Source organism: Quercus robur, chromosome 9, assembly GCF_932294415.1.
Source record: "Quercus robur chromosome 9, dhQueRobu3.1, whole genome shotgun sequence".
NCBI lineage: Eukaryota > Viridiplantae > Streptophyta > Magnoliopsida > Fagales > Fagaceae > Quercus > Quercus robur.
The window spans coordinates 23320754-23340590 of NC_065542.1; the positions used below are offsets into that span (position 1 = coordinate 23320754).

General features: G+C 39.0%; 1 protein-coding gene across 1 annotated transcript; it reads left to right on the forward strand.

The window, feature by feature from the left end:
- Nucleotides 1-3089: 3089 nt before the first annotated feature.
- LOC126699847 (uncharacterized) lies at nucleotides 3090-11722 on the forward strand. The gene is made up of 3 exons (XM_050397822.1): nucleotides 3090-3472; nucleotides 4265-4407; nucleotides 11311-11722. Exons 1-3 carry the CDS (start codon nucleotides 3363-3365, stop codon nucleotides 11433-11435), a joined length of 378 nt encoding a protein of 125 aa, XP_050253779.1. The 5' UTR covers nucleotides 3090-3362; the 3' UTR covers nucleotides 11436-11722.
- The last annotated feature ends 8115 nt before the right edge of the window (nucleotides 11723-19837 follow it).

Consider the following 19837-nt stretch of genomic DNA (forward strand, 5'->3'; position numbering starts at 1 on the left):
CGAGAAGGGGTTGTGTTCTGCATGTCATTAAAATGTTAAGGAGGGGCAGGTTGTTGCCCTAGTAAACTAGTTTCCAAACTACATTACCTGTCAATATGTTGGTTTTGTAGGATTTGGTTATTTCATATTCTTTTCATTTTGAGGCTTGGCTACCTAGAATTGGCCATAAATGAGGCCTAGCTACCTCAGATCAGCCATAGATTTTCTTCTTGTTTTGGTATTGCGTTTAGATGGGGGTTGTTCACAATTTTTCAATAGAAGCGAAGTTTTTTCAACTGGTAGTGGAGGAGCACTAAACCTTTTTTGAGTTACATATTTTTGAGAGGGGAGTACTACTCAAGATCAGTTTGTATGGGGAAAAAAGCTTGTCATTGGTTGCTATCAAAATCGGAGCAAACGGTGTTAGATCGTAATTCTAGACATTTCTTTATGTTCAAAGAGGGCAATATTGTGCATATGTTCTAGAAGTGTTCTAATGCTTTTGGAAATTATATTGTCATGATTGAACTTAAGGCTAGGGGTCATAGGAGATTGGTGATCATACTAGAAGGAAAGGTGATGTGTGGGTGGAGGGGGTTCGGCTTTGAGCTGAAGAGTTTAATAACACCCAAAAAACCAATGAAAATCTTAGATGGGATGTACAAGTAGCCATAATCTAATATGAATGTTTCTCGTTCTTTTGTAGCAGTGATTATAGGAGAGAAGCAAATGACTATTGTGGCTTCGAATTCTAGGCATCTTGCCATTGACAAGGGAAAAAGTATCATTGAAGATCCTTCGTTAGTTGTACAAAATCCAGTGAAATCAGTACGTGATGAGAAGGAAAGGAACTAGAAAATTTTTCCAGAGGGGAAATCGATGAGCAATGGTGAGGGGCAGGTTCAGAGCATTAAAATTCACCCGAAATTAGTGGAAAATTTTCAAACAAGATCACTGTTATGATTTGATTCAAAATCAAAAGGAAAGAAAGGGCAAAAATCATGGGAATCCTAAGTATTAAGTAGGGGATTAATGATTGTGTGCAGTGAAGGAAATAAGAGGCGGGTTCGGTGGGGTTTCCATAAAGGAATAGACAAATTAGTCTATTCAACCATGTCACTAATAACACATACTCAGATGGACCAAGGAGTTTTAAATACAACAGAACAGGCAGTGGGTTTAGTAAGCCTAGTCAAAGCAATAACCTGGGCCTATCTCAAGCCTAACTAATGGTCCGTTTGGATTGAGGGAGAAGGAGGGGGAGTAGAGTAGATTTAGCACAAAATTAGCTTATTTTTAGCTAACTCTACTCTACTCCCCTTCACTCCCCTTCCTTCCCCCCTCCATCCAAACATGCCATAAAAGTTGGATCAGCCACGTCACTCACAGTACGTACCCAGATGGAACAAGGAGTGTTAAAAAAAAAAAAGAACTAGTTGAGGGTTCAATCAAGATCAACGGCCAAAATTGGCCATTAACCCCAATTGCCAAACTATATAGTTAGTAGGCACTGTTTCAAAACTATATTTTTTACTAACATCTCGAGTTTTTAAAACTCGATTTAAGGCTTATAAATCGAGTCTTAGAGACTCGATTTTGATGTTCAGATCAAGTCTAATATGGCATTTTTTCCATGTGGCGTCCACTTGGAAATCGAGTCTTAGAGACTCGATTTATATCTCGACAGTTAAAAGCTCAATTTATCCTCCAAGCCACAAATAGGCTTATACGGAAAAAAAAAAAAAAAAAAAAAAAAAAAAAAAAAAAAAAAAAAAAAAAAAAAAAAAAAAAAAAAAAAAAAAAAAAATCTAGCTGAGTTCTAGTTCTTCTTCTTCCCAAGTCTCTCCCAGCCTCCTTTCCATGCTTTTTGACAAAAGCACAAAATGGTTTCGCTTTGTATATGCGACTGTCTCTAAATTCCCAAAATACACAGTGATGAAAACCCCAGAACCCACAAGAACTTTGAAAAAAAAACAAAGTTACAGAGAACTAATCCACCAAGAAAACCATTCTACTCAGCTTTTTCAACCCACGGCGATCTAAACCTAACCCATGGCTAGCGACAACCACCCACGCCCCACGACCACACACGGCCCACGCCGACCTGAAACCCACCCACCCATGGTCCCACGCCGATCTAAAGCCACCCACTCCGATTCGATCTCGATCTTTGATTGGGTTTCTGGTTTTTTTTTTTTCCTCTCTCTTTCTTCTCTGATGAGATGAGAATGTGTAAAGGGAATGCATTATGTAAAGGGTTTATAAATCGAGTCTTAGATACTCGATTTTCAAGTAGACATCATATGGAAAAAATGCCAAAATCGAGTCTTTAAGACTCGAGATGTTAGTAAAATATATACTTTTATAACCGTGACTACTAACTATACTTAGGAAAATAGGCTTGATTCCCCATTTTGGCCAAGATCAACTAAAGGTTGGGAAGTTATTACGGCCCATGATAACTATGAAATCTAGATGAATTTGGGACATGTTATACCGTTTGTTTCCCATAGTAGTTGGGAGCGAGGAGAATCCTCAAAGGCAGCAGCGTCACTGTCACGCACTAGAGTTTTATCACTTCAGCAATGTTCTTTGAGTCAATTGAAGCAATTGAGTAGAGTGATTGTCTCGGCTGGGTGTTTGTTGTTTGGGTTGAGATCGGATTTGGTGGGTAGTTCCCGGGAGTTTACTTGATCGTTGATGTTGCTGGATCGGGCGATTCTATGGACTGATTCAATCTTCTATACTGTTAGAGAGTTGATGGGTCGGATGAGACTGACGGAATCAGCAGTGGTAGGTGATAGCATGGAGTCACATGCTTTGGGGTTGGAGGCGCAGACAAAAAGGGGTAGTTTAGAGCTGGTGGAGTCATCGCCGATGCTAAATTTGGGCTCGGATCTGCCCGGTGCTGAATGGGCTGGGCTGGGGGAAGTTGAAGAAAGTGGAGAGGGAAGTCCTATGCCGTGTACACCTTTAAACACAGTCGATCCATTTTTGCAGGACTATGCTACTGGAACTTTGGAGATTGATGAAGGCAAATTGGAGGCACCCTGATGGGTTAAATATAGAATCTGTGGGTTCAGTAATTTGGGTTTAGGTTGGAAGCTGATGGAAGGGTTCAAGAAATGAAGCTCACATTATTTAGAATTTAATTCACTAGTTATGCCGAAAATTTGTTTTTTGCTATTCGGAAAAATTAATACTACCTGACTTCAGTGTTTGCTAATACTAAATTATTTCATCATAGTTTGAATTTTAGCTGAATTTCTATTTATGTGAATATTTTTATATAATCTTCTTGTAGTACCATCCAATCAAGCTCTTTTCCATCTGAAGTCATTACCTATGACCAATGGGTACAACTGAAACCAGAACCAAAGAGCATGTTTTCTGGTTGGATTAAAGGCGCCTTTTGTGGTGGAAAGAAAGAGATGCAAGAATCGATACATCAGAAGCTAAATTTCACCCTTAGCACAGCTACAATGTGGGATAGGTGTGTTGCTATCTATATCTTAAAAATTTGATGCATATGTTTTCTGCATACTGCATAATCCTATATATTTGTGTGTAATGTCAAATGTTTGGTGGATGATATTAAACTATGCTTGAAACATTTTAATTGACTGGATGCTGGAACCTGCCTGTGCTCTTGAAACATGATAGGAAATTTATTTTGATTACTTGAAATGCATTTCATGGTGACTGTTGGAGATAAAGAAATAATTGTATCTTTTGTGGCGTGAAGCTGTCTATTATTGAGTTGACATAAGTGCTTTGGATGTGGTTGTTTGAGTGGTCTCGTGACCACTAATGTGCTTCATTTTTAAAGATTTTATTGATTCCTTGAGATTCTAATTTTAGCAATAGCTACCCTATAATTTCAGATCCTTATCACATAAAAAAGGAAAAGAAAAAGAAGATTCTTGTCAATTTGGTCCTTTTGCCTATCCCTGTTAACAAATTTAAAACAAGGATGAAGAAACCCAAGTCCCCAAAAACAGGAGCACCCTTTTTGAGTGAGGTTGATGGGCTCGGGGAACCATTTCATTATGGTTGAGACAGCCTTGAACCTATTTGCACTCATTAGATTTAGTGTAGGTTTTTTTCACATAATATCTCTAATGAGAAGAAAAAGAATCACATTATCTAATCATGCAAAACTTATTTCAAATTCGAAGTTGCTGGCCTTATACAGAATTAAATTGTTAAATAGTTGGTCATATTCCCCATTCAGCACTCAAATTTAGGTGGTTGTCAAACGGTTGTTTCTTAATTGTTTCTGCAGGCTGGAGCTTAAAGGAAATAAATATGTCCTTGGGGAATTTCTGGATTTCAAGGGGAAACAAGAAGACATCAATGCTTTGAAAAATATCAGAAGATCAAAAGTTAGTCGCCTGATCATCCAAAAGACAAGCATGTTTGGATTAGGTAATCTCCCATCTTTTGCAATTTTTGCTTGCTTTTTAGATAGTTATGTTGGAGTACTGAAAATCTGGTATTTTAAAGGAAGGAGCCAGAGTCTTATACCTCATGGTTAATGATTAGATATTTGGTATACAGAATATTGAAGGCTTAAGATTATTCTATTTTATGTCAGTTTTCCAGGCACATAAACTTGATTGGTTGGCCTGAAAGTTCAATAACGTGTACAAAAACATTTTTGAACGTTTAGACCCCCAAAAACCAACTTAACCAACACAAGCAATATGTCAAACAACTAGTGTGCGGAAACTTAACATATGCTATAATATGAAATTGGTTAAACAACTATCTAAGCCATAACAAAATAAAACCACAGCAGATAATGAAAAGGCATAGATAGAGAGGAAGGAAGATGCAAACACAGAAATAACACCCGATGTGTTATCGAAGAGGAAACCGAAGACCTCGGCGAAAAACCTCTCCGCCGCCCTCCAAGCGGTAATCAATCCACTAGAAAATACAGTTGGGATACAAGGACAGCAATAGACCCTCCAAGCCTAATCTACCCAATGCACCTAAGCCCTCCAAGCTTCTTGCTCCAACGAGGTTGCGCCGAACCTTTTTCTTTTCTAGCTTCCCGGATTCCGCTACTACACCGTAGCATCAACCAATCAAGATTGGCTCCTTCCTAACTGCTTCCCAGAACTCCAAACGACTGTCTCACAGAGATGATAATGGTGAGAACCAAGTTTGGTATAATGTCTCTCAAGGATTTGACAATGGAGAGGAAGAGAGTGAGGGAATTTGATGAGACTCTAAGGTAGAGATTGTGGGTGAAACAATCTGGTTTTTCTTTAGGGTTTCTCTCTCAAAATTCTCTCTGGAAGCTCTCTTTCAATCGTGGGTTAAAAGGGTATTTATACTGGAGTGGAGAGGAATGCGAAACGTCAGGTTTTTCCAAAACAGGGGTGGCTCGCGGCTTGACCTCGCGGCTTGACCAAGTCGCGAGATCCAGTCGCGAGTTAACCGTATGGCCAGTTGTCCTGTTTTGTCCTGTAGTGCTCCAGCTAGCATGACTGTTCATCTTCCAGCATGCTTGGCACGTGTGCATCTTCTGGCGGGTTGAAGCCGCGAGTCCACCCGCGAGTCCCAGCCGCGACACTCTGTTTTCTTGCACACTCTTGAGCAATCTTCACTCTATCTCACTCACTACCCTTACAACAATCCCACCTAAATACAGGGTTACTAAATGCTGAATTACAAGCAAATTTGGCACAGAATAAAGCCAATTAGATGGTTGAATAAATTCAACCTTACAATCTCCCCCTTTGGCTATTCCGTGACAAAACCCTAAAACAGACTGTAGACTTAACATGTGAGTTGGGAACAATTGAACAAAACTCACTCACACCTAACTCTAGAAGCTGTGAAACACTTGAATCATATGAACATAAACTCCTGAAACACAACAATACACCATGATCATTGTAAGCAGAAAATTATAAATGCATATGAAACAGGCAATATGAGATCAAGCAAAGATGGAGTTAATAAACAAACCATGGCTTGATCAACCAAGTGAACACCACAAGGTAGTGATCACAGTGCTCATTCACACTTGGAATGAACACAAGGACATACAAGTTAACAAGCACAAGGCAAGACACTTGTATGCTCAACACTCAACCAATGCATAGCACACAAGGCATATGCATCTAGGAACAATCCTACAAGGGCACAAGAGTGACAGTACATAAACCAAAATGCAGAACATTTAGATTAAAGTACTGATTTCAACATAGCATAAAGGCTGCACTTAAGCATGGTACATACCATAAAGCCTACAAACTATGCATAACACAATAACCCTAGAAGCTTACAAAAGCATATGGGTACAAAGCACATTATATTGAATAAAAACTTAAACAATATAAACTAAAAGTGTTTAAAGTTTCTCCCCTTCAAAATGATGAGAAGCTGTGATGCACTTAGAACATATATACTTGTAACCTGAAACACTTGCACAAAACACATTAGACCTTCAAGGTAAAGCAAGTAATAAAAGAACAAGTATAATGTAACAAGTAAATTGTGATCAAGTAAACATGATGTGAAACATGTGAGCAACTTGATCATACACCAAAACAGTCATATAGAAATGACTACAATGATCACATAGCAAAGCAAATGATCATACGAACATGCAATCAAAGAAGCACAATAGCATAGGGATATCTGCAAGTCCAAAGCACAAACATGATGCAATGAGAACAACAAAGCATAACTTAAAGCACCATAAAGCCAACAAGAAAACAAACAGAACAAAGTTTTCTAGATAACACAATGTCTTCTCCCCCTTGGTATATGCATCTCCCCTATGGAATATCTCTCCCCCTACAAATGTGCATGAGAAATAGAATTTCTCCCCCTAAGGATGTGCACAAGAGTCATATAGAAATGACAAAATACTCCGAAACATTCTCTAGAATATACTCTCCCCCTTTTTGTTTGGAATAGACAAAGGGTCAAGGAGAAACGAGGGCAAGAGATGAAGGTACGAACAATGCCAATGATGCAGGAGGGGAAAAATGAAAAAAAAAAAAATTTTGAAAACAACTTTGAAAATAACCCTCAATATGCAAAACACGCGATTTTCGCGACTGAGTTAAGTCTCCAGGGCAAGCCGCCAAAACGCTCAAAGACAAAATTTTGAAAAATTTTCTAAGTGTTTTTCGCGACTGGAGGGTCTACCCGCGAGGGAGTCGCGAGCTGAGCCACCAAAATCTCTGAGTAACCCTTGCGACTGGACCTTCCACTCACGAACAAGTTGCCAAAAATGACCCGCGAAGACGCGACTGAGTCTCGCGACTAGACTTACCCGCGACTGAGTCGCCAAAACAAGGCAAAACTGGGTTTCTTGAAAAATTTCAGATTTTTTTTTTTTTTTTTTTTTTAACAAAATACTTTCCAAAAACACCTAAAACACTCAAAAATCCTTTTGCGCTTGAATTAACAAAGATTGAGCATGTGAAAACACATTTCATCAAGTACAATCACACAAATGAATATGGCATTTATTGAACATAAACTTGTGTGTTGTGTGTGGATATCAACAATGAAATAGTCCTTAGTCTAATGTGAAGCTTCAATGATCAATTCAACCAAGGCATACACAATTAGCACTAGATCAAGTGATCCATCTCAATTATAGAAATATGTATATATGACCTCCCACAAAACTTGATAACATATCTTGGAGCTTTACATTTGACTCCATAACATTTGATCATTTTGATCTCTTGAGACAATCGCCTCTCATTGTGAGAGTGATATTTGATATTTCACTTTAATGAACAAACCTTTGGCTTTTTGAATAAACATTCTCTTTAATATAAGGTCGCTTACCCTTTTTCCTAGTCGAATACTAGAATGTGCGACAGGCTTTTGCAGCTCAATATCTCTTTTCATTTGGAGATTTACATTTGGTGAGCTCTTCTTAGCAAAAACAAAAATAAAGAGTGGGAAGATATATAGACACAAGTCTATGCAAGTTTCTAGATCAACATAACCATTCACTAATCATTCATGACAAGTTTGAAGATCTATTTACAACAATCAAATAGATTTCAAGATTTCTTCCACAGTGATATGAGTGCAAAGAAACAAGCAATGCTCGAAAATGCACAAAGCCATTAGCACAAAGGTACAAGGCAAAACAAGTTTTGAGACAAAACTCAACAACGTCGATCAAGCTTTTTGATTTTCTACTTTTTATGTGGTTTTGGATTTTTACACACACAAACCAAAGACATAAAAGTAAGATCAAAACAAAAACAAAACAATGCATATAAAGATATGCATGATGCACAAATGCATGACAATGAAGCATTTAATGCATGAAGGGTCCTACAAAGATCGAAAGAATTAGATCAAGGACCAAAGGAGCAAAAGCTCAACCATAGGAACCCTTCCTCATCCAAACAGAACAATTGTTTGGAATGAGTGTCTCATGAGAAGTGAGACGAGGGTTGGAAGAATGAGAACCGGAGATGCACATAGACAAGGAGTTAAGAGCATTAAACACTTTCTTTAACAACATGCTATTATCACTCAAATCCGGTTTATCCTTTTTAGCACAACTTCCAAGAAGCTCAAGTTTTTCTTTTCTTTTGATTCTTTTAAAAGCATGAAACTTAGAGCATTGAGGTCTTAGATGACCAAAGGCACCACAATGGTGACACACAATGTGTTTAGGTCCACTAGGCCTTTTGGGAAGGGATCTAGCAATATGGTTTTGTTCCCTCTTCAACTTATGACATTGAGGTCTTATATGACCAATCACACCACAATGGTGGCAAGTTGGAACAAACTTAGATCCATCCAAAGCCTTAGGTTGAGACCTAAACAGAGGCTTTGACTTAACAGCCTTTCTCTCCACCTTTTGATTTCTTTTATGTGGAGGAATGTACACCGATTTGTCCTTTAAGGTAGAACACACACTAGGCACAAAATCGGGTATCACAACATGATTGCAACAAATATTTTCATCCTTTTTAACAATAGGTTCAGCAATCAAACACTTGGCATGCATCTTAAGAGATTCATTTTCACATTTAAGATCATCAACAAGTTTGTTAGACAAAACAAGTTTAGCATCCAAGTCCATATTCAAACATTCAAACTCTTTCAGCTTTTCAAGAGAAATTTCAGCAAGTTTTTTATATTTCTCAACCAATTTGTTGGATTCATTGAGCTTAGCAATCAAATCATCCTTTTCACAAAATAACTTGCTCAAATTCTTTTGAAACTTCTTAGCATTTTTCTTCAAGAGTTTGTCAACAACACCCATGGATTCAATTAACATGTCATCACAATTATGAGGATTAGCACTCATAGAGGCATTTTCACAAACACATGGCATGTTACAATCAACAATATCCATAGAAGCATACAAAGCATTATCCATGGCAAAACACACAAGGGGTCAAGGATCACACTTAGGTAATAAAACCAAAACAAGTGTACCCGCTCTGATACCAATTGAAAGTTCAATAACGTGTACAAAAACACTTTTGAACGTTTAGACCCCCAAAAACCAACTTAACCAACACAAGCAATATGTCAAACAACTAGTGTGCGGAAACTTAACATATGCTATAATATGAAATTGGTTAAACAACTATCTAAGCCATAACAAAATAAAACCACAGCAGATAATGAAAAGGCAGAGATAGAGAGGAAGGAAGATGCAAACACAGAGATAACACCCGATGTGTTATCGAAGAGGAAACCGAAGACCTCGGCGAAAAACCTCTCCGCCGCCCTCCAAGCGGTAATCAATCCACTAGAAAATACAGTTGGGATACAAGGACAGCAATAGACCCTCCAAGCCTAATCTACCCAATGCACCTAAGCCCTCCAAGCTTCTTGCTCCAACGAGGTTGCGCCGAACCTTTTTCTTTTCTAGCTTCCCGGATTCCGCTACTACACCGTAGCATCAACCAATCAAGATTGGCTCCTTCCTAACTGCTTCCCAGAACTCCAAACGACTGTCTCACAAAGATGATAATGGTGAGAACCAGGTTTGGTATAATACCTCTCAAGGATTTGACAATGGAGAGGAAGAGAGTGAGGGAATTTGATGAGACTCTAAGGTAGAGATTGTGGGTGAAACAATCTGGTTTTTCTTTAGGGTTTCTCTCTCAAAATTCTCTCTGGAAGCTCTCTTTCAATCGTGGGTTAAAAGGGTATTTATACTGGAGTGGAGAGGAATGCGAAACGTCAGGTTTTTCCAAAACAGGGGTGGCTCGCGGCTTGACCTCGCGGCTTGACCAAGTCGCGAGATCCAGTCGCGAGTTAACCGTATGGCCAGTTGTCCTGTTTTGTCCTGTAGTGCTCCAGCTAGCATGACTGTTCATCTTCCAGCATGCTTGGCACGTGTGCATCTTCTGGCGGGTTGAAGCCGCGAGTCCACCCGCGAGTCCCAGCCGCGACACTCTGTTTTCTTGCACACTCTTGAGCAATCTTCACTCTATCTCACTCACTACCCTTACAACAATCCCACCTAAATAAGGGTTACTAAATGCTGAATTACAAGCAAATTTGGCACGGAATAAAGCCAATTAGATGGTTGAATAAATTCAACCTTACATGGCCAATTTATGCATATGCATTAGCCCTAAAATCAGATTAACAGTTAGTATCTGTTATTGTGTGATTAAAAAGGAAAAAAATAAGTTGTGTGATGAAGTTTCAAGAAATAAAGCCTAGCTACTAAATATGCTAGTTTGTTTTGAAGAGAATAACCTCGTGTCTGGTCGAAATTTATCAGGCCATCTCATTCTACGGGTCTTCCACCTATTTAAAATGCAAAAGAATATGCATATAAAATATTGTGTGTTGAACAATTTGCTATATTTACGGTGTAATCTGCATTTTCCAACAAGGCTAATGAGCTCTAGCTCAAATGGCATGTCCACCCCTTATAAAAGTAGGGTTGAGGGTGAGTTTGTGGATTCATTACCCACTAGGTGCTTTCATAACTTACCAATATATGTATCTATATTTTTAACCGGATTAACATGTTTTAGTAGTCATCATTATTGTAAAGGTTATCAAAATTCAAAACTAAGCAAATGACTATATATTCCCCTGATTTTTTCCCTAGTACTAGTTATCCGAAGGAATACTCGGTAATGAGTTGATGCCCTTTAATAAGTTAGGCCTTATTCTTTTCTACATACAATTGTGGTTTTTCCCATGATTATTTGTGAAATTCATCAGTAGATTAAATCCTCTTATTTGTGCTATACACACACACATCTCTTAGATGCTGTTTCATCTATTTTCGCACCTATGGTTTCTCTAAGATTCATACAATTTATTCAAGTTTCCATGGGCCAATTGCAGCTCACTCAGAACTCCAAGTTCTGTATTCTCCTTGGCATTATTGGAGTGAAGGGGCTTCAGGTTCGGAGTGGAAGGAAGTTACTGTAAGATCGAGTACTGAGGTTCTCTTTCAGCCAGATAATTAAACTAAAGTCTGAAAATTCAAGCTCACTTCAGTTGTTTCTTTGACACTGAGTGCCTAAAGAAACCTCAACTGAACACATGTTAGCTTTTCTGCAGGATGGAAAAGTTGAGTTTGTTATGTTACCTTTGAATTCCTTTCTTGTTGTAACGTCTTAATTATTGGTTATGCTATGCAGGTATATTGTATATATTGTAGTGGAGATTGAATTTAAAGTGCTTAGTTCATGCGGGAAAGAAGTTTAAAGAATTGACTTATAATACCATACCAATTGCACCGAACAAAGAAACAGACTGTAATTAATATAAAAAAGTAATGATTTTGGTCTGTACTTGGATTTTTTTTTAATAAATTGTTCTTTTTTATTTTAAATATTCAATATTCAATATTTTCTATATTTTACCTATTTAATAGGATTCGAAATGAGAAAATCCCCTTAAAGATTGGGGTGATTCTTATTGATGAAAAAATGGAGTCTCTTGAGATGATTTGATCAAGTGCAAAAGAGAGCGATAAATTCACTGTAAGGTTGAATTTAATCAACCATCTTATTACTTTTATTCCGTGCCAAATTTGCTTGTATTTCAGCATTTAGTAACCTTGTATTTAGGTGGGTTTGTTATAAGGGTAGGGAGTCAAGAGTGTGCAAGAAAACAGAGTCTCGCGGGTGACTCGCGGCTGCAAGCCGCCAGATGCATCACACGTGTCAAGCATGCCAGAAGGTGAACAGTCATGCTAGCTGGAGCACTATAGGACAAAATAGTACAACTGGTCATACGGTTATCTCGCGACTCAGTCAAGTCGCGAGGTCAAGCCGCGAGCCACCCCTATTTTGAAAAACCTGACGTTGCACATTCTCCTCTCACCCCAGTATAAATACCTCTTATACCCACATATGAAAGAGAGCTTCCAGAGAGAATTTTGAGAGAAAAACCCTAGAGTAAAACAAGATTGATTCACCTACAATCTATACATTAGAGTCTCTTCAAATTCCTCAACTTACTTCCTCTCCATTGTCAAATCCTTGAGAGGCATTTTACCAAAACCTTGTTCTCACCATATTCATCACTGTGAGAGGGCTGTTTGGTGTTCTGGGAAGCAGTTAGGAAGGAATCAATCTACATTGATTGATGTTATGGTCTAGTAGCGGAATCCGGGAAGCTAAAAAAGAAAAAAGTTCGGCGCAACCTCGTTGGAGCAAGAAGCTTGGAGGGCTTAGGTGCACTAGGTAGATTAGGCTTAGAGGGTCTATTGCTGTCCATGTATCCCAACTACATTTTCTAGTGGATTGTTTACCGCTTGGAGGGTGGCGGAGAGGTTTTACGCCGAGGGCTTCGGTTTCCTCTTCGATAACACATCGCGTGTTGTCTTTGTGTTTGCATCTTCCATCCCTTTTATCTTTGCCTTTATTATCTGCTGTGGGTTGTGATTTTAATTTGGCTTAGATAGTTTTTCCAATTCTTTATTATAGCATTTGTTCATTTTCTGCACACTAGTTGTTTGACATAAAGCTTGAATTGATTAATTTGTAAATTGGGGGTCTAAACGTTCAAAGGTGTTTTTACACAATTGAACGTTTAGACCCCCAAAATACAACTTAACCAATACAAGCAATATGTCAAACAACTAGTGTGCGGAAACTTAACACATGCTATAATATGAAATTGGTTAAAGACTATCTAAGCCATAACAAAATAAAACCACAGCAGATAATAAAAAGGCAAAGATGGAGAGGAAGGAAGATGCAAACACAAAGACAACACGCGATGTGTTATCGAAGAGGAAACCGAAGTCCTCGGCGAAAAACCTCTCTGCCGCCCTCCAAGCGGTAAACAATCCACTAGAAAATACAGTTGGGATACAAGGACAGCAATAGACCCTCCAAGCCTAATCTACCCAGTGCACCTAAGCCCTCCAAGCTTCTTGCTCCAACGAGGTTGCGCCGAAACGTTTTCTTTTCTAGCTTCCCGGATTCCGCTACTAGACCGTAGCATCAACCAATGAAGATTGGTTCCTTCCTAACTGCTTCCCAGAAATCCAAACAACTGTCTCACAGTGATGATGATGGTGAGAACCAGGTTTGGTATAATACCTCTCAAGGAATGAACACAAGCAAAGATGGAGTTAAGAAACAAACCATGGCTTGATCAACCAAGTGAATACCACAAGGTAGTGATCACAGTGCTCATTCACACTTGGAATGAACACAAGGACATACAAGTTAACAAGCACAAGGCAAGACACTTGTATGCTCAACACTCAACCAATGCATAACACACAAGGCATATGCATCTAAGAACAATCCTACAAGGGCACAAGAGTGACAGTACATAAACCAAAATGCAGAACATTTAGATTAAAGTACTGATTTCAACATAGCATAAAGGCTGCATAAAGCAAGGTACATACCATAAAGCCTACAAACTATGCATAAAACATTAACCCTAAAAGCTTACAAAAGCACATGGGTACAAACACAGAAACATCCTGAATAACATCATCAAAATATATTAAAGTTTAAACCAAGAGTATAAGTAATGAGTTAGAAACAACTATACACCAAAACACAGTGTATCAAACCCATAAAAACATTAAATAGTACCCAACAAACATAAACCTAAAATCATAAGTTTAGAGGATAAGACTAAAAACAAAAGTATGACAAAAGAATGTGTGTACTCCCCCTATCACTATGCACACTTCCCTTTGAACTTTTCTCCCCCTTACTGAATGCTCTCCCCCTTTTTGTCACGAATAGCTAAAGGCTCTCGTCCAACTTTCGTTGAATATCATCTAGCTGATTCTCCATAGTCTCGAGACGCATTTGAACATAGTTGTTTGTGGAGTAGAGAAGTGCCACAAGCTCATCAACGCGTTTCTGAATATGCTCAAGTACACTGCCGACTCTATCAGTATAAGGAGCAGTCTGTGCTTGCGGAATACTAGCCGGTGAAGCTTCAGGAACAGCACGTGATGTAGATGTGGTATGTGCAGGTGTCTCTGAGTCAGGGGCAGATGGAGTAACCGGAGAGATGTGAGCACTCCTTGGTGATTTAGAGGAGTGACTTCTGCTAGCTTGAAGAGTGAACAAGGAAATGGGACGTTGACGAGTCAACATTTTTCCATCTGCAGGAGGAATAATGCCTTCACGAAGAATGAGCTTCATGATGAGACTGCAAAATGGAATAACTCCTCGAGCTGCAGATTGACACGCGGTCTTCCTCAAGGTGTAGTAGATGTAAGCACATATATCAATGGGGGCTCCTGTAATAAGGTCACAAAGAAATAGAGCTCTCCCAAGATTGATGAATGTAGTGTTGGACAGTGGGTAGAGATTGGTGAACATGATCAACTTCAGTGTGGTCAGCTCAGGTGCAAACTTTGCGGTGCTGATGGATGTTCCTGCACTGGATACTTCATGATCGTATCCTAGGATTTGTAAAATTTCTCCAACATCTGGATTTCGTTCATCGTAAGGAGTTATATTCACATTCTGAGGTCTGGTGATGCTGAGAAGATCTGCAATGGAGTCTGGGGTAACACTAAACTCTGTTCCTCTGACCCAGAAAATGAGTTCAGGTCCAAGATCAGTTGCATTGGAGAAGCATTCTTTGACCAGCTCATCCATTGGATCATCAAAGTTCCCGAACAAGTTTGCCCAATCTCGTTTCTCAAAGATTCGAGGGATGAAAGTGGTCCCTAAGGTGTTGAACTCTACCACCCGTTCCACTATAGTGGTTGACTTGTCAAACACGTTTGAGTAGGCGTGTGAGTTAAGCGGAAGTCTGAACCTATCCTCATTGGGATCTTGAGATGCCTGAGATGATAGTCGAGTCCTTTTAGCAACTGGTGTTGCTGGTTCGTCAGCAACAATGTCTTTACCCCTAGAAGATCGACGAGACATCTGCAAGAGAACAAGCCCACAGCAAAGAACCAAACAACAATACCACACAAGATAATTGTCAACAAGATTCAGTATAAACAAAATTTCAATATATAAACACAAACTGAAGATAGTGCAGATCCAACCAAACTTCCAACAATACAAAGAAGCACAAAATAACAGGTGCAGCAAAATGGTGATAGTGCACCAAGACATAGATAAACAACGTAACTGACAAAACTGTCAATGAGACAGGTTATCATGACTATGATATGCAAACAGATACAGCAATCGAACATTTAGAGCAGATAACATAAATCACTCCACCAGAGATATGAACAAGGGGAAAATATTTCAACATGGAGAAACCAATCATCCACACTAGAGCACATGGTTGAGAGACATACAGTATGTTATCATAAAAACTCAGTAACCAATACCGAACACCAACATCAATACTTAAGCAAGTGAAATGAGTAAGTCAAATAGACACCAAACCCATTTAAGAAAAGATTTTCAGACTCAATAAGAGGCAAAAATCAGAACAATGAAAAACACATTATGACCGCTCAGCATGAAAACAGATGAGAACAATATCAAACAAGACACGCCAAACCCATTACACAAAGAGAGAAGTATTTCGAACACAATATCAGTCCACACGGTAACAAAAATATGCAGGAAAAAGGAAAATGAGATTGAGAAAGCAAAACCCATACCTTTTCTTGATGATTTGGATAAGAAATGAAGCATCAATGAGGTTTGAAAATGGATTCACGAAGTGTTTGGAAGGAAGATAGTTTAGAGAGAAGATGAACAGTTACAAAAGTTCGAGGGAAAACTGAAAAGAGGTTTAAAAACTGCTCCTGTTTCTGCCAAACACGTGATTTTCGCGACTTGATTAAGTCGCCACACAGTCGCCAGCTCAAGCCGCCAAAGCACTCAAGAACAAAAATTTGAAAATTTTTTCTAAGTGTTTTTCATGACTGGAAGGTCTACCCGCGAGTGAGTCGCGAGCTGAGCCGCGAAAATCTCTGAGTGAACCTCGTGACTGGACCTTCCACTCGCGAACAAGTCGCCAAAAATGACCAGCGAAGATGCGACTGAGGCCCGCGACTTGACATACCCGCGACTGAGCCGCCAAAACAGGGCAAAACAGGATTTTTGAAATTTTCAGATTTTTCAAACAAAATACTTTCCAAAAACACCTAAAACACTCAAAAATCTTTTTGTGCTTGAATTAACAAAGATTGAGCATGTGAAAACACATTTCATCAAGTACAATCACACAAATGAATATGGCATTTATTGAACATAAACTTGTGTGTTGTGTGTGGATATCAACAATGAGATAGCCCTTCGTCTAATGTGAAGCTTCAATGATCGATTCAACCAAGGCATACACAATTAGCACTAGATCATGTGACCTATCTCAATTATAGAAATATGTATATATGACCTCCCACAAAACTTGATAACATGACATGGAGCTTTACATTTTACTCCACTTTTAATCATAACATTTGATCTTTCTGATCTTTTGAGGCAATCACCTCTCATTGTGAGAGTGATATTTGACATTTCACTTTAATGAACAAGCCTTTGGATTTTTGAATAAACATTCACTTTAATATAAGGTCGCTTACCCTTTTTCCTAGTCGAATACTAGAATGTGCGACAGGCTTTTGCAGCTCAATATCTCTTTTCATTTACAGATTTACATTTGGTGAGCTCTTTTTAGCAAAACAAAAATAAAGAGTGGGAAGATATATAGACACAAGTCTATGCATGTCTCAAGATTAACATAACCATTCACTAATCATTCATGACAAGTTTGAAGATCTATTTACAACAATCACATAGATTTCAAGATTTTTCCCACAGTGATATAAGTGCATGAAAACAAGCAATGCTCGAAAATGCACAAAGCCATTAGCACAAAGGTACAAGACAAAACAAGTTTTGAGACAAAACTCAACAAAGTCAATCAAGCTTTTTGATTTTCTAATTTTTTATGTGATTTTTGGATTTTTGACACAAGAAACAAAAAGATTGATAAAACAATATTAAAAATATTCACAAGTAGACAAGCAAACAACCAACATCAAAAACTGCAAGGAAACCAAACAAACATTGTCACAAAGCATAGGAAGTATTAATGCATGGACATGTTGTAATGCTTATGCATGGGTACCCTTTTTCACCCACACGTCACTTGCGTTTGGGGTGATTTCCTTATAGGATTGGGTACGGGAGTTAGGGCTTTCAAACCTTCGTGAGAAGCTTTCCAAGCAGTTGGTGAATGCACCAATCATCTTCATCACGTTCATCATTCCGGGATCTCCATTTTGATCTCTAGATTGATCACCTCCCCAAATTCTCCTATCATTTCTGGGTCCTCCTGACCTTTGAGGAGTTGCACTGTTCTTTGCTCTCAGCTTTTGGCAATTTGGTCGAGTATGCCCTTGAAGTCCGCAATAATGGCACACATAAGTTCCTCTAGGACCTCTTTCTGGTCGTGGACGTGACTTGGCACGAGATTCAGACCTGCCCATAGACTGATTATGGGGATTCAGCATCCGTTGGTTCACCACATTCTTCTTCTCTTCCACCTCGAGCTTCTCACCAGTAAGGTCAGCTACTACTGGATCTTTGGCCTTTACAAACTTCACTTCTTTAGTGACATTTCCAGATGAACTACTTCCTCCGATATATCCCAATCCGGATTTGTCTGAAAAGCTCTTTTGAGATGATATAACATCATCTAGCTTCTTGGTGGTGACCTTCTCTATTTTAGCATTCGCTTGCACAACCTCATTCTCAAGAAATCTTACTTTTGTGTAAGTTTCGGACAACTCACCATTCAGTGTTTCTATCTCACATTTGGCCTCCCTATATCGAATTAGGAGACTTTTGTAGTCCTCCTCAGCCTTCTTCATTTTTCTCACAGCAGCCTTGGCCACCCTTGTGTACTCACCCGACTTCTCCAAGAGTGAGTTATAATTCTCTTGAAGATTTGTTGTGCTTTCATCTTCTTCAGCATCTTATTCTTCAACAATTCCTAGTGATTCATCATCACTATGTTCTCCAAGGTCTCGTACAAGCAGATTCAACTCATCTGAAGACTTAACATGAGCAATAGTCATAAAAGCCGAATAGTTCCCCTCTCCATCACAGCTCTCTTCAGATTCTGAGTCAGACGAATCCGAGTCACTCAAGGTCGTGGCATACACTTTACCTTTCGATTTTAAATAATTCGGACATTCCTTCTTAAAGTGTCCATGCCCGTTACATTCGAAACAAGTGACACCTTGTGTGGGTTAGGATTCTTTTCCATCTTTCTTTTTGAATTCCCTTTTCTCCCTTCCAGAACTTTGGAATTTTCTTTATCATCAAATTTGCCATTATTTTTGAATTTCAAGAACTTTCTGAAATTTTTGACAAGGTATGCAACATCTTTGTCAACCACATCTTCTCCCGATGAGTCTTGATCTTCCACCTTCTCATTAATGGTCTTTAGAGCAAGAGATTTACTCTTCCGTTGATTGGGCAGCGACATCTCATAAGTCTGCAGAGAACCAACCAGCTCCTGTACTTTGATGTCATCAAGGTCCTTGCTCTCTTCAATTGCTGTCACTTTAGCACGAAAACTTTCCGGCAATGATCGAAGGATCTTCCTTACAATCTTTGAGTCCTCCGTTTTCTCCCCCAAGTTGAACTTACTGACCACCACCTCATTTAGCTTCCCATAGAAAGAGTCAAAAGACTCATCCTCACTCATTTTGAGCTCCTCAAACCGAGTGGTCAGCATTTGCAACTTGGTGTCTTTCACTTTCTTCGTGCCTTCATAGGTGGTTTCCAAAATCTCCCATGCTTCTTTGGCGACGGTAATATGAGAAATCCTGTGAAATTCATCTGGAGACACACCACAGAAAATAGCATTGAGTGCTTTACTGTTAGCATTAGATGCAGCAAGTGCTGCCTTATCCCATGTGGATTTGGCTGCCTCAGGTTTGGTCCAACCAATCTCAACAGCATCCCAAACGGATTCATCAATAGAACACAGAAAATCTCTCATGCGAACCTTCCAAAAAGCATAATTACTACCATCAAAATATGGAGGTGCATTTAGGGATTGAGACCTATCCATCTCAGAAGGGAGTCAAGGATCACCCAATGGTAATGAAACCAATAGCAGTGTACCCGCTCTGATACCAATTGAAAGTTCAAAAACGTGTACAAAACACCTTTGAACGTTTAGACCCCCAAAATACAACTTAACCAATACAAGCAATATGTCAAACAACTAGTGTGCGGAAACTTAACACATGCTATAATACGAAATTGGTTAAAGACTATCTAAGCCATAACAAAATAAAACCACAGCAGATAATAAAAAGGCAAAGATAGAGAGGAAGGAAGATGCAAACACAAAGACAACACGCGATGTGTTATCGAAGAGGAAACCGAAGTCCTCGGCGAAAAACCTCTCCGCCACCCTCCAAGCGGTAAACAATCCACTA

Excerpts from the sequence above, each read along its gene's own strand:
- LOC126699847 (XM_050397822.1), top strand. The coding sequence starts at position 3,363 with ATGTTTTCTGGTTGGATTAAAGGCGCCTTTTGTGGTGGAAAGAAAGAG. Across the intron at positions 3,473-4,264 it reads ACAGCTACAATGTGGGATAG|GCTGGAGCTTAAAGGAAATA; the intron begins GTGTGTTGCTAT and ends TTGTTTCTGCAG. Across the intron at positions 4,408-11,310 it reads GACAAGCATGTTTGGATTAG|CTCACTCAGAACTCCAAGTT; the intron begins GTAATCTCCCAT and ends GGCCAATTGCAG.